At 46.1% G+C, this 27,697-nt stretch overlaps 1 protein-coding gene across 6 annotated transcripts in view; it reads left to right on the top strand.

Annotated features, from left to right (window-relative positions):
- The window catches only part of Rgl1 (ral guanine nucleotide dissociation stimulator like 1), a 250,090-nt gene that overhangs the window by 188,944 nt on the left and 33,449 nt on the right, over window positions 1-27,697 (top strand). For all 6 annotated transcript variants that reach the window (XM_029483257.2, XM_029483250.2, XM_029483251.2 and 3 more), the window contains 4 exons: window positions 5,456-5,533; window positions 20,396-20,580; window positions 23,514-23,638; window positions 25,424-25,639. In XM_029483257.2, coding sequence (XP_029339117.1) covers window positions 5,456-5,533; window positions 20,396-20,580; window positions 23,514-23,638; window positions 25,424-25,639 — 604 coding nt within the window. The remainder of the gene's footprint in view (window positions 1-5,455; window positions 5,534-20,395; window positions 20,581-23,513; window positions 23,639-25,423; window positions 25,640-27,697) is intronic.

Here is a 27,697-nt window from a genome sequence, read left to right as displayed (position 1 = left end):
CATTATTCAGGGTTCGTCCAAACAACTCTGTCTGGTCTTTGGGAAGCAGTGCAAAGCCTTCCTAGGCGTCCTGTGAAGTTCCAGGCAACTGTTGGCTGCTGCATGCCTGGCCTTCTCCCAAGTGAAGGTTCTGGATGGTTCTTTGGTGCCTTACAACTTGAGTTCTTGTGGGTCAGTGAAAGCATGCCCAAGTGTTCTGAAGCTGGGATTCATTCAGAGACTCCCAGAGGGCTTTAAGTCAGCAGCTTCCTGTGTGGTCTCTTCCTTCACTTGCCCCTTCTGAATGTCATTCACTGTTCCCACCAAGTATCCCCTCCTTCCTCCGCCCTTCCTGGGCTTTCCTTTGTTCATAGCAGGAGAAGGTAAGCCAATCCTGGATTGTGTTGACTGTCTACTGCACCAGGCCCAGGGCTGGAGGAGGAGGCAATGTCTCCATGGTGTGCCCGGCCATTCTGACCTGCATGTTTGCCTCAGGCCTCACCTCCTGTCGGCTCTGCTCTTCACTCTCTGCCGATGTTCAGGGGTATGTGTGTGTGGTGTGTGGTGTAGTGTAGATGCAGTGTATTGGCGAGCAAGCGTGTGTTATGGCACACAGAGGAGGATGTTAGGTGTCCTTCTCCATCTGCCTCATTCCCGTGAGACAGTGTCATTGGCTGAACCTGGAGGTAGCTCCGGTAATCAGTCTTTCTGTCTCCGTCCTCCGCTGGAGTTTTAATTGTATTCCTCCATGCCCAGCTTTTTACCGTAGCTACCAGGGATTTGAACTGAGGTCACCATGCTCACTTAGGAAGTGCTTGTACTCCTGAGCCATTTCCTTAGCCCCAGTGATTTATTCTTAATGTCTAGAATAGTAAGGACCTGGACACAGTCCTTAGTAAGCCATCCTCATCCAATGATGACTAACGCAGTCCAAGAATGAGTTCATGGATGAGTGGACATGGTCCTGACATGGTAAAATGAACATGCAGATAGGGCCTTCTAGCATGTGTGGGAGGGCAGTGACTTAGTGCTGGGCCCAGGGCCTGCCTGCCAAGGTTCAAGTCCCTCCTCTGCCTGCCAGTGATGTCATCCAGGCTTTCTTACACAGGCTTTCTGGGTCACACTTCACCTCTCTGTGAAGCTGGACGAGTGATAGCACCCTCTGAGGTTATTATGGGAATCGAGTGAAACAATCCACCAAAGCAGTGGGCACCTCTCCTGCATATAACAAATGACCTGTTATTACCAGTGGCTCATTTGCCAGCATCAAGCAGGGCTCACAAAGTCCTTTATGATGACCGCATCCTGGTCTGCTTCTATTGAGACTTCGCTGTTGGGGCACAGATATGAGGTGGTTCTCTCTGTAGAGAGATGGTGTCTGTGGACAACTTAGGACCCCTTGCTTCAGATACATGTTAAAAGCTATGCTCAGGTGGGTTTCAAACAAACTTCTTGGAAGTGGCTCTTCCAGATTTAAACATTATGGTTTTTTTCTTTCTCTTATTCAAGTAATTTTAATAATTGCTTACAGCTATACTATACAAGGCATTTGTAAGCCTTTCTTTTTGCCTGATGACAACATGAGAAACCCATGTCAAAAGTCATCTGGCAATGTGGATTTCGATTTAAGTTTTATAAAGAAGGGCATTTGCTCCTTGGTATGCCTAAGGGAGTTGAGCTTTGATCTCCAGCCTTGAGGAGGCTTGGTGGAAATTGAAGATGACATTGTTGACGGGTTCCTCTGTAGCTTTTCTGTTGCCACTAATTAAGCACACACACATGTACGTGTTCTGTTTACCCCCTTGGAGGAGAGGAAGTGAACTTGACTTTGATTTTTGATGGGAAGCTGTGAGCAGGTTCAGGGATACATCAAAGGGGCCTTCCTCATCTGGTAAAACCAACTCTGACATGAACATTAAAGAGCTCTCCATTCCAAAGCTAGATGCGTTTTGTTTTTCCCATAGAACATGACTTCTCCTTAATGATAAGAAAGGGCAAGAGCAGACAGTCACCCCTGACTAGTGCGTTCAGGTCTAGAAGGGTTTCTCACCTTCTTTGTCTTTATAACAGCACATATATACCTTTGTGGTTTCATTCTGCTAATACCTCCAGGTTATCTTTTTTTTTTTTAATCTTAAAACCTTTTTCATGTTAATTTTGGATATTTTGAATAACTACAGCCAAAGCTTAAACTTTTATGCTCCTAAGCCAGTGGCTCTCAATCTGTGGGTCACAGCCCCTTTGGCAAACCTTTATCTCTAAAATATTTACATTTCAATTCATAACAGTAGCATAACAGCAATGAAAGCGATCTTATGTCAGGGAGTCCCCATGACATGAGGAGCTGTATTAAAGGGTCACAGCGTTAGGAAGGTCGAGAACCACTGTCCTAAGCCCTTAAAGGACAGGTTAGGACCCTGTGTGCGTGGGGAGGGGCAGATGGTGCTTTTGTAGTCTCTGAACCTCGCATTAGAGCGGTCAGTTGGCATGTCTGCTGTGGCCTCACTGGGTACAAGCATTGTTGTGTCAAAGAGCAGTGAACACAGAGTCAAAAATACCGCTCACCTAGAATTTATGCTCTGGTCGATACCCAGCCCGGCAAAGCTGACCCTATATCGTGTTAGGGATATTGAAAGCTGTGGAGAGTGAGGTGGTAAAGGGGTGGTGTCAGAGTTGGGGTGCATTTTAAACAGGATGTGTAGGGAAGGCCTATACCAATAGGCAGCACTTCAGCAAAAATCTGAGGGACCCAAAGAACCTGCCATGGGAAGCAGCAGAAGCAAGAGACAGCTGTGAGTGGGGGTCGGGAAAGTGGGGGAATGGTTGACAGGTTGGTGAGGCAGGAGTGAGTGAGGGGAAACGTGGAAGTTATGGACCGAGCGCAGTGAGCAGAAGATTTCATGGTCTGTGGGAGGTGAGACTGGCCTTTTCTCAGACTTGAATCATGGGAGGGGCCTGAGGGGAGAAGGGCTAGGTCCTGAACAGAACTGTGATGGGTGGGTAGACACCCAGAGATCAGATTAGCTAAGTGGCCTTTGACTTGCTTTACCCTGAGGATGGCCACCTTTAGAGGCAGAGTAGAAACAGAAGTGCTAAGAAGTGTTTGGACTCGGGTGTGTTGTGTCGGGTGTGTTGTGTCGTAAAGGCAGAGCTGGAGATTTTCTGCATGGGTCTGATGGAGCAAGATTTGAGCAGCTGGACCATGTGCCCTTCCAAGCCTTGCTGATGATTGACAGCTCTTGGAGGCCTCTGAGTTATTTCCAAACCGTCACCTTGATCCCAGTTGTGTCCTGTGGACAGACACTCTAGCAGTGGAGAGAAGGAATAGTTATATGATCTTAGCCGTTGTTAATGGTAACAGGCTAATCAAACGCACAGGAATGCACAGCCTTTCTTGGCACCAAAGGGACAGTGCGCTGTGGCATCACATTCTGTGGGAGGAGCTGAAATAGGTGTTGGTGCCACCCAACCTCCACTTCAGCTCCAAAAAGAACCAAAAAAGAGCAGGAGAGCAGGAGAAATTATAGACAAAAGGAAAAAAGAAAAAGGAAGATCTGGAAGCTTCGAGTAGAAACATCTGAAAGAAAGCTATCAGTAAAATGTGTATTTTTTCCTTGAAGGTGCCCCTGGATTACCCTTGTCTATTTATATCTCTCACAGTTCCAGCAGGAAGATAAAAGACATTTCCGGAGAGAAGCTAACAGACAAATTAACATAACAAAACAAAGATTAAGAGCCCTGTTTAGTAACTGAGAGCTATAGGGGAGATGGAGAAACTTGGTGGCTTGCAAATGGCCTCCCTTTCCTGCACCCTCCCCAGACTCCCCTACTTCTGCAAACCACAGAATCCGCTGTGAGGCAGCATGAGGACACAGTTCACTGTGATGGTGGCCCAAGGAAAGAGCCAAAAGAATCCCATTTTGTTTATTTACTGGGCGCTTCATTTCCCACTCCTGCCTGGCTCGTGTGGGGTCGAGGAAATCTTAATCTGACTGAGCTCCTGTGTCAGGAAGAGCAGAGGGCGGCCCTGAAAGCTGTCACAGAGCAGGTGCTGCCCAGGGTGAAGAGGGTAGGAGGTCTGAGACCATGGCAAAGACCATTGTGAGGCCAAGAGACCAGTAAGGCTGATGAGGTAGAGAGAGGAGCAGTCTCTCTCTCTCTCTCTCTCTCTCTCTCTCTCTCTCTCTCTCTCTCTCTCTCTCTCTCTCCTCTCTCTTTCTGTGTGTGTGTGAGTGTGTGTGTAGTGACTAAAGACTCATCCTGGAACTTGTGGCATGGGGTGATTGAGACACCAGATGAGCTGACAGTCAGTTAAAGCATGCTTTTATTTTGTAAAGAATTTGTAAATCTTGAGAACAAGGAGCCATAGGGTACTAGAGCTTTTAATCCCATTATACAAGACAAAGTGTGCTCTTTAAAAATGTAAACCCACCAAATATAATTTCTAGTTTCAAAACTCTTAGGGCGACAAACAGCTTTTCAAACTCCAGGGACTTGGAATTCTTTCTTCTTGGGAGGAAAAACTGCAGGAATAATCCAGCCCTTTCAAATTAATGGAATGTTCCTTAGGGATTGAGTGTCAGTTACTAAATTCATATTCTCTTAGGTTGCTTGCAGAGCTGGGGATTGGAGCCAGGGCCTTGGGCATGCTAGGCAAAGCACTCTACCTCGGAGCCACCTCTCCAGCCCCTAGATACATACTCTCTGCAAAACAAAGCATGACATAATAATACAAAATGAACTTTCCCACATGTAGAGATAAAAGAAAAGCATATTGTATACTTGGGAACTGGTCAACTTTTTTAGTAAAAATTTGAATCTGTGACAAGCAAAATTTTAAATTCTAAGCACCGACGACTTTCCCCAAAACAGGACCCTTGTTCTCTTCTCAGCCTTTGTCTAGATCAGCCTGGCCTTAGGGTAGGCGTAGTCACAACTATAGCTGTTGCCTGCAGCAAAAGACTCTATTCCAGCCCTCGTCTCCATCCTAGCCTTTAAGAGTCCAGGGTTGTTTCCAGGAGCCTCCAACACTGATCTACTCAAAAGGAGGCCACACCTCCAGGTGTCTCATGGATACAGTGCTTCTGTGCCCATATAGGACCTACATTTCACAAGTGTGCCCACACAGTGGACGATAGGCTTGTATGAGAGTTCATAAGGAATCTGCTTTCTTTATAGTGTGTGATATCTGATCCTCTTGCTGAGATGAAACCCTGATGTATAGAAGAAATTCTGGGAACTATAGATTATTGTGCAGATATTCTAAAGAAGTGCGATACAGCCTGCTTCTGTTTGGAGTATACTCACCTAGCCATCTTGGGTTGTTCTTTGTTTGTTTGTTTGTTAATGCTGCTTTATTTTGGTGCTATTTTATATGTATTTATTTCCTTAATTATTCCTGATATGTTAGTTTATGCCTGAAGTTGGTTAGAGCAGCCTTATGACAGTTTTTGTTTGCCTCTTTTCATCTTTAAAGGTATGGAAACCTGACAGGCCCAAACTGTGAAGACGATGGAAGCCAAAGTTCACCCGAGTCCAAGGCCGTGATCCGGAAGTGAGTGTGTCTTCCTTCTCATTGACACCGTTACTAACTCTCAGTCAGGACTGTATCTTGGCCAAGCTCAAGCTTGGTATGTGAGCGTGGCAGTGTGTGCCTGCAATCCCAGCACTTGCGAAACCAAGGCAGCAGAAGCGCGAGTGTGAGGCGAACCTGTCTCAAACAAAACCAAAGTAGTTTAGCATACTGTTTCACTCATTTGGAATGGGTGCTGCTGTGCCGCCATGATTTCCCCCCATAGTACCATGGCTAGGGCTGGAGAGAGGGCTCACTTGTTACTTCTGCAGAGGACTGAGGTTCAGTTTCTAGCACACACCTGGTGGCTCACAGCCATCCATAACTCTAGTTTCAGGGGATACACAGAGAAAACATTCATACAAATAAAATAAAATAAAATAAAATAAATATATCTAAAAAGTGATCTAATGGTACTCCCCCCACCCCCCGCTGCAGTAATGCTGTGACACCCCCTCCTCCCCCCCGCAGTAACGCTTTGTGCATCTCCAGCTTACCAGGCGCTATTTGAAGGGATACAAGATAAACAGAACACGTGGTCAGCAGTAACTTGTCTTGGCTGTTGCAGAGTTTGTGTGTTAGCAGAAGGAGACAAAGAATAAACACAAGAGTGAAGTATGTAGCAAAGAAGTGTCTGGACTCCATGGAGCATGGCTTTATACGGGGTGAGAGAAAGAGGCTATCTGATCTGGTGACAGTGGAACGAACACAGTGGTATGAGGTGTGAGCCAAGCAATGTGACATCCAGGCAGAGAGGATATGGAAGAGGCTGTGAAGATGGGATAGCAGGAAGACACAGGGAATAGTGTGGCGCATGCTCAGGATGAAACTCAGGATGAGTTGGAGGTGCGAACAAAGCCAGGATGTGAGGGACTCGGGATGCTACATTGATACTGATGCTGAGGGACCTGGGGTGGTACATTGATACTGATGCTGAGGGACCTGGGGTGGTACATTGATACTGATGCTGAGGGAGGAAGGAAGGAAGCATAGCCATCTAGGTTACCAAGCTGCGTGCAAGCCACCAAGTACAACACAGCACAACACAGCAGCCTAGGTTACCAGGTTGGCTGTGGTTAGCATGGGGATGGAGGCCAGGGTGCAGTAGGAAGCCTGGTTAGCACCTTTACAAGGGTCCAGGCAAGGGGTGATGGGAGTCTGGATGCAAGCAAGGGCTAGGGGTGCTCTGCCTGTGCAGATACTGAAACAGATAGCTTGTCTGGAAGACCAAGAGTGGGGTTAGGACACCTCCAAAGGCTGTACTAGAACCCGGCTCTCTGAGTCAGGACTGGGAGTAGGGATCAAGTTTGATGTGTGTGTGTGTGTGTGTGTGTCAGCAAGTGAGTCTTAGATGTTAATGTTGAGGTAATCAATGAGTCTGGTCTCAATCAACTTTCTGGATGGTGGTGTTCTCTTGGGTAGCCTGGGTGTATTTAAAGCCACACTACTGCCTTTACTTTCCTGGGAACTAAAGGGGGAGACAGAGAGGAGCTAAGGTCCAAAGACTGGGCCTATTTCCCTTCCTTGTTTTGAGTTCCTGAAGTTGAAGTTCTGGTGAGGGAGACTAGAACAGCTGTCAGGGTGAACACAGTAGGGGGAAAGATAGAAGGGGCAGTTGTATGCCAGAAGACATGTACAGCAGAGTTCCACATGGGCTACCCAGTGTCCATTGCTGCCATGTATCAAGTGAAGAGGACTCTGAGAGGTGACTTCCTGCCCAGCAGTCCTGGGAGTTCCAGTGATGAGGCCAAGTGGTTTTAGCGGATGGAGGTGTGGTAAATGGAGAGACAGAGGATTCAGATCTCATAGTATGCCATTGTGGGGGGGGTTGTCAGGAAGGCTTTTTGGTTTATGTACCAGGTATGGTCTGTTTTAATGGGCAATTGTTTCCATTGAAGAGAATGATCTAGAAGATACTGAAGAAGTAGCCATAGTGTGGAGATAGAGGCCACTGCGGGGCTGTGTTCTGGAACAGATTTGGATGAGTATCCTGAGATCCAAAAATAATCTCTAGTGTCAAATACTCATTTGGGGCCAAAAATCAGGGAGTGGGAACATACTCGGACTTCTCTGTTTAGTTTTTAACTCTCCAAAAGATTTCCTGGTGATTTGCCAGCCTTGGAGACCATAGGTGTGGGAGTAAAATATTCCTTTTTTTTTCTTAATAATTTTATTACAGAAATATTTAATATACATATTAAAAAGTCAAGGACAAAGTATGGTATAAGAAAACCATTACATTGTCACTTCAGGAGATGGTCTCTGGGAGGAGTGACATTTGAAAGATGGTCAAGCCTTGGACAGTGGAACTGGCCAGGCAGAGGGACCACCAGAGCCAGGTCAAGGAAATTCAGTATATGTGGAATTTTGAAAAGCATCAGAGAGTTGTTGGAGCTACTTCATGGTGTCACATGTGAGTAAGGAGTGTCTGTGGGGCTGAAGCTAAGGTGAAGCTGAGATTACACGGCAGAAGACTGCAATCATCCACCTAAGGTTTGGATTTCCCCTAGTGAGCTGCGGGCCAGCAGATATCAAGGTTTATGTAGACAGAGAACAATTTTAAGATAGATCATCAGGATGGGGATACCTACAGCTCAGCATCCATGAAGCTCTTTAGAATTGAAGACAATCTGCTTCTAGGCCAGTGATTCTCAATCTGTTGGTCACCACCCCTTTGGGGTCACATATCAGATATCCTGGATATCAGCTATTACATTACAATTCATAGCAGTAGCAAAATTACAGTTATAAAGCAACAAAATAATTTTATGTGGGTGTCACCACAACACATGGAACTTGATTAAAGGGTCAGAGCACCAGGGAGGTTGAGAACCACTAGTCTAGCTTGACCTAATGGACTGGACTCTGCAGCTTCAGGTCCTTGAGTGAGCCCTGAGCACTTTAGGGTTAGGAAATCACAAGATTAGAGTGTTTAAAATTGTTTTTGCTCATCCATGATAAGTCACTAGAATATGATTTTTGTACTAGTGGGAGTTTGTGAATATCCTGGAGAGAGAGCACAAGACTCCAGTGACTGGCGTGGCTGAGTACTGAGCTGTGAGTGGACTAAGCGCATTGCCATCCACACTTGTGGGAAGGCAGTTAGTCTGGAAGTTTACCATTTGCTTAGCCACAGGAAGAACCAGGAAGAGTACAGTCTGAAACGTACCCGAGCCTTTCTGCTTCCCAGAGGGTGTCCTTAGACTAAATAGGTTTGGGGGAAGTAGCAGTTAGGAACATTGATTGTACCCTGGATGTGAAAAGCCATGTTCATTATTTTAAAGTCCCACTGAAATTAATTGTACACTCGGGACACTAATGTGGGTGAAACTCCAGGCTAAGCTGTTTTAAAGGGCTTTGGAGTTTTAAGCGCATGAGACCTTAACAAAGAGCTTCACACAGAAGTCCCCTGAGGGGTCCGTCATCTGGGGACAATAGTCCTTTCCCAAAGGCTCGCAGTGACTCGGTGGAAAGTTCTTGACCCCTTTGCTCAAGCTGAGTTGCCTTTTTAAAAGAATTGTGTCCGATGAGCGCATAGCACTTTATTTTATAATAGGTCGCTCTGTCCCCCCAGACTCTGGAATGTTAAAACCCCGTCTCTTGGTGACCTCTTTCTTTCTTCCACTCCCCTTTCTTCCAGTTTTTTCTCCTTTTATTAATTTGTATCCCATGTTCCCATTACCATCTTATACTGTTTTTTTCTGTTGACTGTCCTTCTGACAGAGTCCACCTCTACATGACCTCCCTTGAGAAGGAACCAGGGGAGGATCCCCCACCCCAATCTGTATGGAACACTGCAGACCCTCAGGCACCCATGCCTCTGCCCCGCACAGGGCATGAGCATCGCCTTCCTCTTGCCTATGGCTGCACAGAAGGCATGGTTTTGTGGCACTGTTCTCACAGGGTGACTCTGTCTCCCAGAAGACATTGACTAGCATTTGGAGACACTGGCGTGTCTAAGTTGGGTGTGTGCCACTGGCATCTAGTAGCCCGAGGACAAGGATGACAGTAGACATCCCACAATGCACAGGACAAGGCTGGTCCCTCCCATTTGGTCTATGACATTAAATAGCACAGTACCTTGGTAGGAGACCCTGCCCGCTGCACAGTTTGTGCACCTCTAAGCAGGCTCCTTTGAAGGGTGTCCACCTGCATTCCTTTTCATAATCAGGTGAGTTAAATCCTGCGGAGGTCCAGGCAGCCACATGGAAGGTGAGACGCCCAGCTCCTGTGCCCCACTCTGCCCCTTACCAGCCAAAATGGCCTCTGTGTAGTCACTTTATGTCTCTTGGTTTCAGGGTTTTCATTTGAAAATTGAGCTCTTTGGAGTTCAATTCAGTGATAGCTGATATAAGTGTGTTTAGTTGTCCAATAACAAAACCCAGAAATGTGGTCTTAAGTACTGTACTGGGCTTTTGAGAAATTTCCCTGACTGTGTTTTCCTCTGAGAAAGCATACGTAACAGAGTGAATCAAACTGTCAGAAAAAGGAGTCGGGCTCTGATTTGCTTATTGTTCAGTCATGACGTCACAGCTGCCGTCATAAATAAAGAGCGGAGAGGAGACACTGTGCCTCGGGGGACTACAAGGAGTGGCAAATGCCACCGGTTTCCTTTGCTGTGCATCTGTTCTCTTGTGATTTCAGGTGGGCAGCATGCAACAGGAATCTAGTGACACCCACCTCAGGGCAGTTGCCTTCAGTTTGTGGACCTGCTGGGATCTGGGAGCAGGGACTGGGAGTCACTATTGGATTTACCCATGAACCCCAAAGTGCCCAAAACAGTTTGATTTTCAGTTTTTTTTGTTTGTTTGTTTTGTTTTGTTTTGTTTTTGTAAACTGTAGCAGGATCCATATACTTTATATAAGTTTTCCCGTACCAAGTTGCCAGTCATTTCTGATATTTTAAAATGGGCGTGATCAAGCTAACAAAGGACTATAAAGATGGAAAATATGGAAATACAGATGAAACATGGTTTCTGGTGTCTTGAACCTGAACTGTCTGGTGTTCTTTATGTGTTTAAAAAACAAGTTATCAGGTTGCTCAGGACATTCCCGTAGTATCCAGACAGTATCAGCTGGCTCAACAGAGAGTGCCTCAATTTGCCAAGAATTCTGTATCCACGGCTTCCAGCTTTTAAGACCGTTGCCACACAGTGACTTCTGGTGTTAGGACTAGAGGACTTAGAGCCACATAGAGAATGAGCTGTGCCGTGTTCCCCGACCCCTCACCCCTCACCCCTACCCTGGACTCCTAGACATGACTGTTATTTGGGAATCAGGAAACCCACTTCCTGTTATGGAAGAAAACAAGCCAGCTCCCATTCATTTCACCTGTGCCCTCTTCATCCTTCCGCCAACATTTTACATGATAAAGCTCTGGTTTTTCCAGTACCAGAACTTGAACCAGAAAGGAAGAAGAAACTTTTCCTAGGACAAATTTATTGTAGCCATTGACCCTGGAAGTGAACAAATGCAGGGAAGGGGCGGTAACCACCCAGCTGTCACATGTGGGTTCTTTGAAATGTATGAGAGTTCTGGGGGGTGAGGGGGGTGGAGTCTGGGTGGAGGAGGTAGGGTGTATAACTTTATTTAAAGAGATTAACTCCCCTCCCCTCCCCCCCCCCCCCCCCCCCCGGCAACGATGCTTTATTACTCTCCTTTAATCAGTATTCTTTAATGTAGAAATAGCTTCTGTTTCTTTTTCTTTAATTGAGTCCCATCCCTCCCTTTCTGGAATGACAGGTCTGTTTTCTCAAGCCCTTTACTATCACCATGCTTCAGATGGTTGAAACTGTCTTTATTTTCCTTTCCCCATGAGCAGAAGATACAATGTCGTTCTTGTAATCTTTCTAATAGACTGGGGGTGCTGACCCCAGGGCTCTGGCTGGTAAGAGAGCCAGTAGAAAGTATTAACCCAAGATGTCGGGCATCTTTAAAGAAAAGTTGAGGCCCGGAGTTATTAGTGCCTGGGGATATTACAGTGAAAGTATTTGAAAACTCTTCCTGGAATGTTTGCAATCAGTAGTCATTCCAGAAAACCCAAATGCCCTAAGAAGGCAATTGAATTTGAGCGATTGTAAGGAAAATGGAGAAAAGAAGAGAGATTTGAGGTGGGGAACCCATCAAAAATGAGACATAAAGCTGAGCACGGTGGTGCACGCCTTTAATCCCAGCACTCTTCACTCCCCTCCCTCCCCCCCCCCCCAAAAAAAAAAAGAAATGCACTCGGGAGGCAGATGGAAGGCAGACAGGGAAACGAAAGACAGTGGAGGTTCGGGACTCCCAGAAAAAAAAAAAAAAAAAAAAAAAAACAGCGGGAGGAACACGAAACACTAGCACAGAATAGGTGGCCCTCAACCACAGCTGGCTTCACCATTCCACCCGGGACAAGTGTGACAACGACCACGTGAAAATCTGGAAAAACGCCTGACATGCAGCAAAATCATGGCGCCTGGTTGACATAAGCTGCCCAGCAAGCGCACACAAGCAGCAAGCAAAAGCTCGGGAAAGCAGGAAGCGTGGCTCGGGCACAGCTTCAGGCACCGCGACAGACCCAGGCCAGGAAAAATAGGCTGGACAAGCAAAACAGGCAGACAGATGTCTGAGTTCAAGGCCAGCCTGGTCTACAGAGTGAGTTCTGGGACAACCAGGGCTATACAGAGAAACCTTGTCTCAAAAACCAAACCAAACCAAACCAAAAATAAGCTATAACACATGAGGCTCGGGCATGGAGGTGCACACCTGTAATATCAGCACACTTAAGTCTGAGTCCAGCCTCGGACACAGAGTCAGTCTCAGTCTCAACCAAAAACAGATGCATCAACGGAAGAGTGCGGTTAGGAATGCCACCACGGTTAGAAGAGCTAGAGGTTATGAGAGAAATATGTATTTATCCTTTAAGTAAACAGAAGAAATAGATGTGTCACATTAAAGAGAAAGCCATTGTCTTTTAAATGTCTATACAGGGCACAAAAAGAAAAGGAAAACTATAGTTTAAAAAAAAAAATGGTTTCTTCCTGTGAGATGCAATGGAATCCCCAGAGAGGAAACTGGTGCTCTGACAGAGAAGAGCCAGTCAGTGACTTAAGCTGGATTTAAAGCAGTTTTCTTTAAAAAGAGAAAAATCAGAGATGACGGTATCTTATTTTTAAGATTTATTGTTTGTATGTGTGTGGGTGCCTTGCCTGCATATGTGTCTGTGCACCATGTGTGTGAAATGCCATAAGAGGTCAGAAGGGGTGTCAGATCCCCCAGAACCATATTTACAGGCATTTGTGAGCCTCCATACACCCGTATGGGAATTGAACCTGGGACCTCTGTAAGAATTTTTAATGAGCCGGCTCTCCAGACCTATGACGGTATTTTGTACCTGTTGGAAACAGTTTAACAGACGTCCTAACCAGTTATGTTTCTGTGGATTCTTATCTCATAGAAGACAGCGGTTTTCCCCTTGCGTCTCTAGCCCCCACCTTTGGTGCCTGTCTGTGGTGATCTTGCTTCAGGGTGCTCTTTTAGTTATTGTGTATTTTCTTTTGCCTGCACAAATGTGTCGAGCTCCTGCCCTCACTCAATAGGTCCATCGATGGAAGGTTAATCAGACTCGTGTGCTTTGACCGAGATCAGGCAGTTAATTCAGGGCCAAGTGTGTACAGTCAAGTTCAGCCGGGCATCACACAGAGGTCTTTGGTTCTCAGGCCTGCCATTTAGGGCCACACGTGGGGTTTGCTAGCAATAAGAGCACATCAGTACCCCCAAACCCAGACCAGTGGGGTCCTCAAACAGCTCTTGTGAAATGTGGAAGTCTGACTTGGTTCCCTCGGAAGGAAATGGTTTGAAGGATCTGAGGAAAGCTGAAGGAAGACCAAGTCAGTCCCATCAAAGGAGGGCTTGCTTCCTGTCCTTGGTATGCGTGGTAGCACCTGACACCTCCGAGGGAATCGCCATCCAGGGTGAAACTTCGGCAGGTTGTAAGTAGAAGCCCCCTGTTTATAATGAGCAAACTCCTTCTTCAGACCTGGGAACTGGGGAGGGAGTTAGCGAGGTCCTGAAATTAGAATTTTGATGAATGGCTGATTCATTTTTCTAATAATAGTTAGAAGTTATTGATTGCTGAGTGAGAACAATGCACTGTGTGTACTTTAAAATTCTCCTAATGACCTTCTATGTTGTTCCATCTACCAGAGAGTAGGATGGGTGGTGGGAGAACTTGTCCAGGGTCATACAATGGATGAGAGAGTGCTCAGAGTTAGCCAAGGCCATGCTCTTACAGCCTGGATCCTTTCATTCTTCCCCTGTGATAAGAATGAAAATATTTCTCGTAAGTGTGGAAATGAAAGACAGATGTGTGAGTAACCTTGACTCCGGGTTAATAGGGTCCAGGCGCAGCTCATCCTGCCCCTGCCATAGACAGCTTTTGTCTCTGTGTACCTTCCTCTGCCTGGCTCTCCTTGAGGTGGTTTTTAACTCCCTCCCCTGCCTCCTTCTGCTTCCATCTTGATTTTGGCTTTGTTTCCATTTATTTCCGCTGGCCCTATCCCAGCTCCTCCTTCCATTCCCACCCTGATGTTTTAATCCTAATTTACCACAAACACCACAGTGTGAAAAAGGAAAGTCCAGGAAGCTGAGCAGATGACCCTGACAAGTCCAGATAGTACTGTGTCCCTTCTTCTGGGAAGAGGGGAGAAGAAAAGAAGAGAAACTTTGTCACACCCTTTGTTCTTTCTCATCAAGGAAAGTATCTTGCCGATAACCTCTGTCTGGCATGGTTCCCTAAGACTCAGGAAAAGCATTCTGTGACTTGGAGAACAAGGTGGAAGGCCCAGCTCTGTCAGGGTCAAGGTTGACAGCATTACAGCCCACCAGCATGGCTTAGCAGGAGCACAGCCATGTTCCCCAGACTTGCGGGTTCCCCAGACAAGTGCAGAGCTCTTAGACTGCGTTTTCTCCCCCTTTGCTCCAGGATGTAATCGAGTTTGTAGAGAATGTCCTAGAATAAGGAAACTTTCTGCTATTTTTTCCAAAAGTTTCTGTGTCTTATCTTCTGGCAATGATTAAATATGAGCTATCATCCCAAATAGGCTCTAGGGCAGGGAAAACATACCTCTAAGTAGACGGAATTATTCTTTTTGTGTAGTGGTAATCTTATTTCTGGCTTGGTAGCTATACATTAAGGGAGAGATGCTATGCCCCCAAACCATTGCATTAAACTTATTTATTCTAAAGTGTATAGCCACCATTGGAATTTTTGGATAATTTGATATACCTACTCATAGTCTCCAGGTTTGTCACATCTGTGTTTGGAGGCCAGCTGCTACTTTGATGGCCTGTCAGTCCTCTCACTATACTCTACAAGCCCAAAGGCCTACATGTCGCTGGGAAGTGTGGAAAATTTTCCTGTGCTTGCCCCTTTAGCAAGGCACCCTGCTAACCAGATGTTACCAAGTACAACTTGTGCCAGCCAAACAGTCAGTGAGCATAGTATGTGTCATCTAAGTTTAGCATGTATCACCTGGGCATAGCATGTGTCACCTGGGCATAGCTTGTGTCACCTGGGCATAGCACATGTCACCTGGGCGTAGCACGTGTCACCTGGGCATAACATGTGTTAGCTGGGCATAGCTTGTGTCACCTGGGCATAGCTTGTGTCACCTGGGCATAGTATGTGTCACCTGGGCATAGCACGTGTCACCTGGGCATAGCATGTGTCACCTGGGCATAGCATGTGTCACCTGGGCATAGCATGTGTCACCTGGGCATAGCATGTGTCACCTGGGCATAGCTTGTGTCACCTGGGCATAGCACGTGTCACTGCGATGTGCTCGTCCCCTCTTTCTGTACTTTCATTAAGCACTTCTCAAGCCTCCTCAGTGTTTGGCTGTCTTACCTCGAGACCCTTGCTTCAGTGCTGCTCTAGTTTCCATGCTACCGATTCCGATTCCTTCTTATCCTTAAGATCTCAGCTCCTAGGGAGACCCTCCTGAAGCTTTGACCAGGTTCCCTGTGAAGGACAGTTCTTCTGTGGGTCCCTGAACCCTTTGTTGTGACATTTACCACATAATTAGTGAGTGGGTGTGGAAACCGAAGAGTACTCAGTAATGCGGTTTGGTTATATAGATTCTCCCTGAGGTCTCTCCTGGAAGGAAGAGCCTCAGACTTGACTTTAGCAGGCTCCACACGTGGGCCCGTGACCACAGATTTCTTTCCCGTAGGCTTTCGCAGCAGGAGGGAAGGTGATTCTTGCTAAGAATGCCCGAGGGAGAAAGCTGTATGCTGGTAATCCCCTCTGCTGTCAGGCATGACTGCTGGTGCTGCCACCCATCTGGCATGTCGGTCAGACTCACGCTTCCATTTAGGACAGAGGAGTGACCATCAAAGAGTTATTTTGGATAAGAAAGCTGTGCATCGGTGTTTCTCCTTAATGCAGACTGCTGTATAATCTTACTAATCTCTCCATCTGGTTTTTGTATTCCTCCAGTCTACATAGACTTCCTGTCTTCTTGTTAATACTCTAGTTTGATATCTTTGAATTGCTTTGCCTTAGTGTGACCTTTAGTGTGTATGTGCAGGTTGGTGTGTGCATACATGCTCCTGCCCACATGTGCAGCATTTGTTCAAAGCTGTGACCTTCTTCCAGCAGGTGTGGGGTCACAAATGTTGAGGCACAATTTGGCTCCGTGATTGGTGGCAAATTCTTTGAGTTGATTTCACCAAGCCACCTTCACAGTCCCTTCCTTTTGTGACCCTTGGTAGGTCATTGTAAGCATATTACCAATTTTGAGTTTCTTGATGTGTCTCAGAAGGTCCCATTGACATTATGTCATTTGAAATCACCACCGGTCAGTATTGGATAGATGCAGGTAGGTGTTTTCTGTCCCTTCTCCGGGTAGGGGTCAGTGGGACCATGTGAACAAATCTCCAAGTTGTCAGATGGTGAGAAGTTAGGGTCTCCCTTCTCCCAGCCCCTTCTTGTTCTGCGCACAGGGGCAAGGGACTTCTCCAGTGGGATAGGCTCACTTTGCCTGCACATTTGTAACTGCATCCAGTATCTCCCTTCCTGGTAAGGTTCCTTAATTCTCCCACTCAGTCCTGGAGAGGAGCAGAGCCGAGGCCAGGAAGATGGAAAAGCTGCTGTCCCCTTTCCTCTGTCATATTTGCGATGTCGCTTTCCTTCTTGGAATCTTAACAGCCCGGCATTTGTATCTGCTGCTTGTTCTATTGAGAATGGAAAGTTTCTTCCCAGGCCTGGCAAACATAAGGCTACTGTGAACTTCAGGCAAGGGTCCAGGCCTTTCCAGAAACCCTCCGTTCCTGGCAAGCTGAGGAGTTCTGCTGGACGGAGGGCAAGGGTCTGCTCCCTTTGCTTAGACTGTCTCTGTTTTTCTCTTCTCTGATTTCTTCCTTCTCCCTATTTATTCCGAGTGCATGTGTGTGTGTGTGTGTGAAAATGCTTTTCCTGTCTAAGATTGCAATGAATTCTCAAAACCTCCTTAGGCTTAGCCATGGGAGGTCACAGTTAGAGCACATATGATGAGAAAGTCCCTCACCAAAGTGAGTTAAAAGTATTAGGTTAAGGACAGAATGGGCTGATTCGAACCATGGTCTCTCCAGCCTTTCTGGGCTCCTTCTGAAGCTGTGACTTTTCTTGGACACAGACTGCTTGAACGCTTTGGGGAGCTGCTCATCATGTGCACAGATATAGACCAAGGCACACATTTTATAATTGTTGACAATCACAAGAACCTGGAAGTTATTTCCTTTCCCTCCCCTCCCCTCCCCTCCCGTCCCGTACCCTCCCGTCCCGTCCCCTCCCATCCCCTCCCCTCCCCTCCCCTCCCCTCCCCTCCCCTCCCGTCCCGTCCCCTCCCGTCCCCTCCCCTCCCGTCCCCTCCCCTCCCGTCCCGTCCCCTCCCGTCCCCTCCCCTCCCCTCCCCTCCCCTCTCCTCCCCTCCTCATTGTGAGTGCGCGCATGCGCACACACATGTGTCCTTTATTTTAAGAATTATAAAAGTGTTCCTTTGCAAGAATCTAGTTTATATATTTAAATGCAGGTTTTCTGTGTTCTGGCATCCCAACTATGCACCCATAATATTTTGTGCTTACCAAAGAAAGGAAAATTACTTACAAATTATATTTGTTATAAAAAAAATAAACATTTACATGGTAAGTTGATTTTTTATTGTATTTATTCTTTAGCAGTTTTATACATGTATACAATGTATCTTTATCAAATTTACCCTTCCCTCTCCCCTCCCACGCTTGCAGGATTCCCCCAGACCCATGCTCTTCTGGCCTTTGTGAATGCTCCCCCCCCCCTTTTTTTTTTTTAAATATCCTACTAAGGCCAGTTAGTGGAACTATGGAATATTAACTGTTGATAAATATTTAAAAGTATGATATTTAAGTTCGGTAACTGAAAGGAGCCGTGAGGAAATGAGGGCCCCCAAATAGAAAGCCATTGACTCTCACTGTGTGAAAGTTATGACTCTCACTGTGTGTTCCTGGCTGTCTTGGAACTGGCCCTGGCCTCGAACTCACAGATCCAGCTGCCTCTGCCTCCCGAGTGCTTGGATTAAAGGCGTGCTTCAACACTGCCCAAGCTCCTGTTTTCAATTTTAATACAAAGCCCAGGTTACTTTCTTTCAGCTTTCTGGAGGGAAATAATGCGTTTGTTAATTTTATTTAATTTAAAGATTTAGATTATTAAGTCACTTCTATTATGGTGATAGTTTAATGTCACTTGTTTCGTGTAGATAATTAAATATTAGCAATCCCAGATGCTGTATAGACCACAGACGTGAAACAGTGATGCCCACATAGAGAAACAGTCACCGTGTAGACATTACTGCTCTTGGTACTTGAACTCCAAAGGCTGAGTTAACTCTCAGTGGACTTTTGTGGTAGCCGGTCCTGATTACAGCTCAGCTCTTTGGTAGGAAAGTGCAGCTGGGAGTTAAGTCACTGTAACAGGCTGCTGGGCTTCTGCACACTGGATACTAACTTCTACTCTAGTTTTTAATTATATGAACAAATTGTGTAGGTGTATTAGATAATTATAATTTTCCTTTTTTTGATTCTGATTCTGTGAACCAAACCCAAAGAATACTTGTGCACGTTAGACAGATGCTGTACCACCGCTATATCCCAAACCCTTTCAAAAAACATTTTTATGGTTCTGGAGGGATCGCTCAGCCTGTGAGATGCTTGCTGCACAAGATCTACTACCCGGGTTAGATTCCCCAACACCCGTGGATTAAAAAAAAAATTGGATGTGGTGACATGTGTTTATCATCTTACCGATGCGGAAGCAGAGCCTAGAGTATTTCTAGAGCTTGCTGACCAGCCATTCTAGCCTAGCGGTGACCCCCCCCCCCCCAGGTCCCAGTGAGAGACCCATCTCAACAGACAAGGCAGATGGCTCCTAAGGAGTGGCATAGGTTACCCTCCGACCTACACACATACACTCTTTTGGGTGGGTGAAAGAGTTTTGTCACTGTAGCTAAGACAGTGTGGTTTCTTTGCCCTGGGATGCACAGGAATTTATTGATTCTCCCTGATACCTTCTCCAGCCAGCATCAGTGAACATCCCTTGCGATGGAGTTGTGTTATTAGGGAGGCAGACTAGCCTGGTGTGGAACTAACACTGAAGCGTCTTTGAAGTCTTCTGACGATGAAGCGTGGAGTAATGGCCCTGCTGCAGTTTACCCCTTTGTCATTGCTCTGACCCTGCTCTAGAGGGAGGAGCTACTCATAACTTACAGGCAACACCCTTAGTTACTCAGACGGTGTCTGCAGTGCGCCAAGCACCCAGAGCGTGTCTGGCTGTCTTTGTGCTTTGACACCTGGGGAACCTTGTGACTCCATTGTTGTGTCCGGCCAGCAGATCACAGCCTGGGTTTTAGCCTGGAAAGGCATTTTGGAAACCTGGAAGAGAAGAGGGGCTAGGCGGCGAGAGAAAGAAATGTAGCTAAGACAACATTCTGATCAAAGCTCAATTTTACTATTTCCAGACACTCAGTTATAAAGGAAGGGGGAGGTAACCCAATTTCCCGCCAAACAATCTCAGGGTCCAGTAGCAGGATGAACACGTGTGTGCCTGTAAGCAACAAAGCGACAGGGTTCAGCAGTAGGTGTGGCAGGACGAATGAGCAGGAAGCTCCACCCTTGAGCAAGCAGGTTCAAGCAGGTGGGGGAAGGGAGACCACACTCCATCACCCAGTGGTTCCTGACATTATAATTTGAGAAACAAAGGGATAACTTTATGAGGAAAGCTTTGGTCCTTGTGCCAAAGCCCTAGTGATGTTTCTAAAATTAAACAGGCATTTTCCCCATTAACCTGGAAACTTGTTACTCCAGATGAGTTCTAGCCTAGTGGTAGCCAGTTATGTCCTAAGTTATCAATACGGCTAGTTTTAGGCTACTTTTCTGTTTTATTACCTTTGTTCATCTATTTGTGTGGGAGTCTGAAGGGGTAGCTCAAGCATGCTACAGCGCAGGCTATCAGAGGACAACTTGTTAACATTGTTCTTTTCTTTCCACCGTGTAGGACCTAGGCATCACTGAACTCAGTTGTCAGGCATGGTAGAAAGTTTCTTATTTACCATGTCATCTTGATAGCCTGGTTTTCTGGTCTTTAATTTGAGCAAATGTACAGTTAGTGGCTTGTGTTTGGATTGTTTGGAACTCAGGAAATCCTCTTCTCATCTTTTGTCTGCCTTGGTTGGATTTTTCTAACAACAAAACGTTATTAGTCTCCCCAACCATCTTAAGCTACCAGCTGTGAGGTCCAGGGCCTGTTTCGAGTCCCGTAGGCATTGGGTTCACTGTGTCTCCATCTCTCCTTCCCAGTGCCATTGCTTCCATCCTGAGGGCCTGGCTTGACCAGTGTGCGGAAGACTTCTGGGAGCCCCCTCACTTCCCTTGCCTTCAGAAGCTGCTGGAGTACCTCAAACAGATGATGCCTGGCTCTGACCCAGAGAGGAGAGCACAGAACCTCCTTGAACAGTTTCAAAAGCAGGACGTGGATTCTGACAGTGAGTACCTGTCTGGTCCCAGGGAAACCTCTACTGGGACTCTGCAATGTGGGGGCTCCCCATTGACTCAGTAAGAAACCCTGGTACCCTCAGAAAATTGGGATAGGTGTAAAATTATTGAACTGTAAACTTCAGAACCCTAAAGTTTCAGAGTGAAAAGAGGGATTTTCAAGGCTGGATTTATGATTTTAAAGATTAAACTGTAAAACCAGCTCAGAGATGCTAAGTAATTGTCCAGGGTGCCTACTGTTACCAGGATCAGGGTTTTCTTGATTTTTTTTTTTAACTTCCCCTTGTCAACATGGATGGGCTTCTTCTCTGCCTAATGTGTTCTATCAGATATAAACGGGCGACAACCAACCAACACTGTGTGGCTGGCAAGGGTTCAAGTCCACATCCCTCTCACAAAAGCTTGGAAGAGGTGTTCCTCCTTTTCCCTAAAAAGCATTAGTGCCATGTCCCCTGGCAGCCCCGATTGCTGACATCGACTGTCTCTAGTGACCGAATCAAAGGAAGTCTCTGAGGCTGTTTTTTCCTATTGGAGGCTGACCTCGAGCTTCCAGGGACAAATGCAGAGCCACCACTGCTGGCCATAGAGTGTGCTGGCTGCCAGGCTCTGCAGAAATTAGTCCAGAGGCTCCATGGAGCTCCAGCGTGATGATATAGCCTTTCACCGAGGCGCTGGGTAACAGTTGCCATGGCAGCTGACCCACTTGGAACTTCTGATGGGCATTTCCTTGAAGTAATGTCCGGTTTCCTCAGTGAGGGAAAGGAAATGGCTCCTAACAGATAAGGGATGCTACCCCAAAGCCAAAGCAAATACAGTGACTTTAAATTCCACCGGGTACCTGTTGAGTGGTTTGTATGGACTGGGGACCAGAGAAGGGGAATGCAGTTGCATCATTTGGCTCAGATTGCCAAAGGCTTTGTATCTCAGATGACTTCATCTGCCGGGAATGCTTGAATACCCTGGAAGCTCAGCTCCAGCTGCCAGACCTCAGCTCCCTTCAGGGCCTCCTCCCCCCTGCCCGCCCAGCTTTGTGCTCTGGTAGAAAACGCTGCTGCTGCTGTTGCACTGGAGCCCAGCTCGCCCCACTGGGGCTGCCTCTGGCCCCATGCCTAATTGGGGAACCAGTGGGACCAGTCATTGGTCCTCTCCAGCTCAGGGAATGGAGGGCAGAGCTCTTTTGGCAGGCAGAAGCATGGACTAGGGAGGTGGCCTGACCTCACAAAAACTTTTAGGCAATACCCAAGAATGAATCTTTTCCTAAGTGTGGGCAGTTGTCATCAAGAATGCTCCAGGCCCTGTTTATGAAGTACAGGCTCCATTCCTGAAGAGGAATGTCGGGAGCTTAGTTAGTTCCCTTGTGCCTCTCACCCCCCAGCCCCCATGTCATACTCGGAAAGCAGTGAGCTTTCCTGTGTGTTTGCAAAAGTAAAACTATGCATAGAGATTTTTACATAACCCCTGGAGACTCAGGCAGGAGCAGTGAAAGCATAGACCAGGTCCCAGAGAGAAAGGGTCACAGGTTTCACACATAGTGACATTGTAGGTACATGCCAGATTTATAAGGAATGAATGAATGAATGAATGAATGAATGTGTGAGTGTGTGATGTTAGTCCTTACCCTGTACGCTCCTTGGCAGAAGCTGGACAGCTTCTGCATTGTTTTATATTATTATTATTATTAAAGTGCATTGTAGTCAACAGGAGGGGTAGAAGGCTCCTTGAACCTTTGATTGGCACATCCGATTTCTTCTTCACTGAATGAGAAAGTGCCAGAGTTAAGTGGAGAAGTACTGACATCAGGTACTAGCATCCTCCACCGGGTGGGATTTTAGCTCTTTGATGGGTGCTTTTGCTTTGTATCCAGGATAACAGGAATAGATAGTGACATTCTCCTACCAATCCTATTCATAACAGAATGTTTAGCTCTGAGGTCCAGAGCCAGTCCTGTAATCACAGCCCTGCCACCAGAGCAGGCAGGTAGCACATGGTACTGCACAGGCAACGGTCTCACTTTGAGCACCCCATTTCTCATTGGAAGCTTTGAAGAACCTTCATCAATATAAGATGCCTAACAACATCCCCCATAAAGAGAAGGAAAAGGCTTAAAAACGTAACCAGGCAGGGGGAGTAGTAACACGGAACTGGATTTCTGCCTGGATGCCACTGTGTGCAGCTAGGCTCCCCCAGCCCCAGCAGAAGTTCAGCTTTGACTGAAAGAGACCAAGAAGTGTGGTGGGAATGAGAGGGCCTGGGAGAAGGAGCCTTCAAAGAGGAGGCTGGAGCTCGGCCCTTCAGCGTTTCAGATGGGCTCCTGGGCAGTGATTCCCGTTGACTTCTTCAGGCTCTGAGCTGTGTAACTTTGGGATGGATGACCAACAGTATAGGCTGCCAGGGCATTTACTTCCAATCTGTTTCTCACCTTTTCACTCTCTATGTGAAAGCTGAGGGCAACCCTTTGATTTAGCAGCATTTGAGTCTGCTCAGTATTGTTAAAAGTTCTACAGGTCTCATCTCATCTCTGAAACCCCAATGGCCTATGCTCAGTCTTTTAGGCATCTGGTTCTCTGTGGCTCAACAATCAAGGCTCGCAGGGCTGGGGTGTAGGTATTAGCTGGTTTAGTCCTGGAAGTGTTGATGGAGTTGATGGGGGCTGAGATGAGGTTGTGTTCAGTTTTGCCTCTTTAGGTTTTGCCTGGGCTAGCCTCTGAATGATTTCTCAGGGGTCACTCAACACCTCTCCTAGCTTAATAAGAACATGAGAATACTCAGGATTGGATCTCCATTTTGCTCCAATATATCGTTCTTGTTCATCTCTACCTGTGGTTTTCTGAAGAGTTAACCCTTTTCTTCCTGAATGAAAGAAGTGTAGTTTGACGCTATGACCAAGGCACCCCCATACTGACTGTTTCCCCATTGTGGACAGATGGACTTCTCAACACCAGCTCCTTCAGCCTGGAAGAGGAAGAGGAACTGGAGAGCGGAGGGTCAGCAGAATTCACGAACTTCTCAGAAGATCTCGTGGCAGAACAGCTGACCTACATGGACGCAGTAGGTCTTCTCACTGTATCTCAGATGTGTCTCTACTTACAACGTGGGATGGTGACAGTACTGTTGGCCCAGAGGGCAGTGGGCAGCATGGGGAGCGTGCCACAAGTCCTACTGAGTCTTTGAGAGAGTCTGTGTCTGTAAAAGGAGAGTTAAGGCTCTGTGAATCATTCGTGTGAATAATTTAAGCCTCGACTCTTCTTGCAGCCCTGGGTGAAAGTGCATTTTCCTCAGAGCTCAGGTCACAGAGGGAAGTAAGAATTCTAATCCTAGCGAAACAGAATCTACCCTGTGCTGTGGGTATTTCTCTCCCTTTGGACTCATAAATATTTCAAGAGCCGAACTGTTTATTTGGAGGACTGTAAAGGGGTGAAAGCCGGAGTCAGTTTGAAGTAAGCCCATGGAGCCCACATGTGACCATATCTGGCAGCCCATCTCCACGTGTGCTTCCTGCACATTTGAATTTTGACCGTTTCTGTGTGCTATGCACATTTGTGTTAGTCACATTTCATAGCTCGGAGTTTGCTGGAAAACATAGTCAAAGAATTAGCAGTTACCACGGTGGTTTTGCTCTTCGGCACTTAGCTTTTGCAGCATGTGAACTGGCCAAAGTTTCCATGCAATGGGAATGCAGATAGAGTGTGGAAAGAAGATCATGTAGTCTATCCGGAGCACGTGCTGGCCATATTTATATGCCAGCTTTTATACACCTTATATTCAGTTGATATGAATGAGAATCTGACCTAGTCAGCCATTTGTTGTTGTGTAACTGCTAGAGTGAGGGAAAGAAAAAATATTTTATTTTTATTGCTTTAAGGAAAAGACCTGAAAACCAGGCTCTAGCCCCCCCCATTCTTCTGCGAGTATGTGAAGTTGTCTTTAGGCCCCCCATTCTTCTGCGAGTATGTGAAGTTGTCTTTAGGCCCCCCATTCTTCTGCGAGTATGTGAAGTTGTCTCTAGGCCCCCCATTCTTCTGCGAGTATGTGAAGTTGTCTCTAGGCCCCCCATTCTTCTGCGAGTATGTGAAGTTGTCTCTAGGCCCCCCATTCTTCTGCGAGTATGTGAAGTTGTCTCTAGGCCCCCCATTCTTTAGCGAGTATGTGAGGTTGATTGTTCTCCCTTTGTTAGATTCTTTCTCTGCTTTGAAAAATGAGACTCAGTTGCGCTGAGAGATGTGGCATGTGTCATACTTACATGAACTTCTTTCCAGGTGGCCCCAGAGCATCTGTTTGCATGGTAGAAGCTGGTGTTCCTGAGTGTCCAGGATTTTGAGGCCAAATGACCATTCTCACTTTTCTTTTTTCATTAGTAGTACCGATCTTACTAGAGTTACTTGACTTTTGTGGCGAGATGGGAAGATAAGTATGGCTTTGATGATTTAAATTTTCTTTTGGTCATCTTTTTCCCTCAGTTAAGCAAATTTAAAAGATCACATGGAAGTCAGGGCATGGTGGCTCACACCTTAAATTCCATCCAGCACTGGAGAGGCATGTACAGGCAGATCTCTGTGAGTTTGAGGCCAGTCTGGTATACATAGCGATTTCTAGGATGGCCAGGACTATATAGAGAGCTTCTGTTTCAAAAAACAAAAACAAACAATAAATCATGTGGGCCTTTCTGATCCATTCATCCATTACTTACTTTGTGTGTTAAGATGGACACCATGTGGCAAGGCAAGCAGAGAAAGATGATGTGTCCACTTACAAGCCACCAATTTCCAGTGTCCCAGATGACACGTTGTGTAAAGCACCCGTGTGTTCCTGATGTCAATTCTTCTTTTGTTTCAGCAACTATTCAAGAAGGTAGTGCCTCACCATTGCCTGGGCTGTATTTGGTCTCAGCGGGATAAAAAGGAAAACAAGCATTTGGCTCCTACAATCCGTGCCACCATCTCTCAGTTTAATACGCTCACCAAGTGTGTTGTCAGCACCGTCCTGGGGAGCAAGGAACTCAAAACTCAGCAGCGAGCCAGAGTCATCGAGAAGTGGATCAACATTGCTCACGTAAGTGCCTTTTAAAAACTTATCTTTGTGTTTGGTATACAGCCTTCCTGACATGAGACATGAATTATGTTCTTCTGAGGCTTGGAATCTAGTCGGTCAGAGCCACCATTCCCACCCCACATGTGTCTTGTGTCTAACACTTGTGTAGAGGAAGGCACAGTCTCTAACTTGTCATTGATCTATTTTGTGAGTTCCTAGTATGTTCAAGTTGTAATATTATACTTTAGGGCTATAATAAGAGAGACCACAACTGACTTAGCTGCACAGGAGCCAGACTCACTGAAGTGACCTCACCCTATGCAAGACAGGGGTCAGCAATAGAAATGGTATAGAAGTGGAGGAGGGAAAAATTACCTCTGAGTAGCGAGATCAAAAAAGACAGTAGTGGGGCTGGAGAGATGGCTCAGAAGTTCAGAGCACTAACTGTTCTTCCTGAGGTCTTGAGTTCAATTCCCAGTGGCTCACAACCATCTGTAATGGGATCCGATGCCCTCCTCTGGTGTCTGAAGGTGGCAACAGTGTACTCATAGACAAATTAAGAAAGAAAGCAAGAATGGATCTCACTTTCTGAAAGAGTAGGATTTTAGGTTCTTGAAGATGAAAGTTTTCTTCTAGGCAAGAGGAAGCTCCAGTGAGAAGGATCGTGGAATTAGTTGATGTAGAAATTCCCCATCAGTCTGTTCTGGGCCGTAGCTAAAGTAGCTAAGCCTCATCCAGAACACAGTTAGTTTCCTGTCCCATTAGATGCATGTTTCCACCATGCCCTATGTATAGGATACAACACCCAAGTCTTTCACATTTTCTTTTATTGTTTTGACCAAAGAGCAAAGCCACAATAGTTTCAGAGAATTTGCCTTGTTTTGAGGCTTTAAGATGGCCTATTTATTACCCCACACATGCCAGATACTGGACCAAAAAAAAAAAAAAAAGCAAGAATTAAAGTGTGAACACTGTAAAGAATGTCCACAAAAGTAACTGCAAAAGGCTAATGTAACTGTGGTACTGGCATGGGTTGTCTCTTTCTTCTTAGTAACATAAGAAAATATTTTTCTCCAACATTTATGTCCCAAAAGCCAATGGTCTTTGTGCCTCGAATTCACTGAACTCCTTAGACAGCCCTGTGTGGGCACAGTGACTCAGATCATAACTTTCAGTTGAAGTTAAATATAGATCGTGTGTTTACATGATAAGAAAACTCTGAGTAACTCCAAGTATATTTCCCATCCCATAGCATGTGCACAAAGCCCAGAGTCCTTAGCCTTGCTGGGACAATGGGTTTTCCCCCCAGTGTTGAGTATGTTATGTCTCTTGAAATTCTGGAGGATAACTTCATAAAATGAAGTTTTGCAGGTGGTTTTCTAACAAGATTTATTTTATTCTTCCTTCATTAGTCATAGTCGATTTCTGTTGAAAAAAAAAAGCTTGAAAAATGATATTAATTTTACATGTAGAAACTATTTCTGACCTAATATGGGTGTGTCTCCTTGGCCTGGCCTCCGCAGCAGTGTTGGATTTACACTGCATCCTTTGGAATATGCCTCCTTTTCTAGAAACAGGACTGGATGCTTCATGTGTTCCTGTAAGCCTTTAGCCCCAGCCTGTTACTGAATAATGTGTTCCATATGTTTATTACGATGGACATGATATATTGGGGCCTGGGTGTCTTTATTTATTACAAGTTTCCTGATTTTTAGAGCATAATTTTGAGATGCTGAACCTTTGTTGAACCATGCTGTCAGAGAGAGAGGTTTCCAGACAGCAGCAGGGCTACAACCCACTCTGTCCCGCTGTCTCTCTTTCCCTCTCCCTCCCTCCCTTTCTCATATTCTTCTCTGCCATTGCCTTCCTTCCTTCCCTCCCTTCTTTTCTTCCTCCCTCCCCCTTTCTGTCTTTTCTCTCTTTCACCCTCACTTCTTATATCTTACCTTCCTTCCTCTCCCCTCTCCCTCTCTCCCCCTCCCTCTCTCTCTACCTCCCTCCTCCTCTGTTTTCTTTTTAAATAAATGGGACACCAGGACATTTTAAAAGACTGGGCATGACTTTTATGAAGTACATTGA

This window comes from Mus caroli, unplaced genomic scaffold (assembly GCF_978045245.1).
Source record: "Mus caroli unplaced genomic scaffold, Mus_caroli_1 scaffold_1, whole genome shotgun sequence".
Lineage (NCBI taxonomy): Eukaryota > Metazoa > Chordata > Mammalia > Rodentia > Muridae > Mus > Mus caroli.
This window is presented reverse-complemented; position numbering and strand designations above follow the sequence as displayed.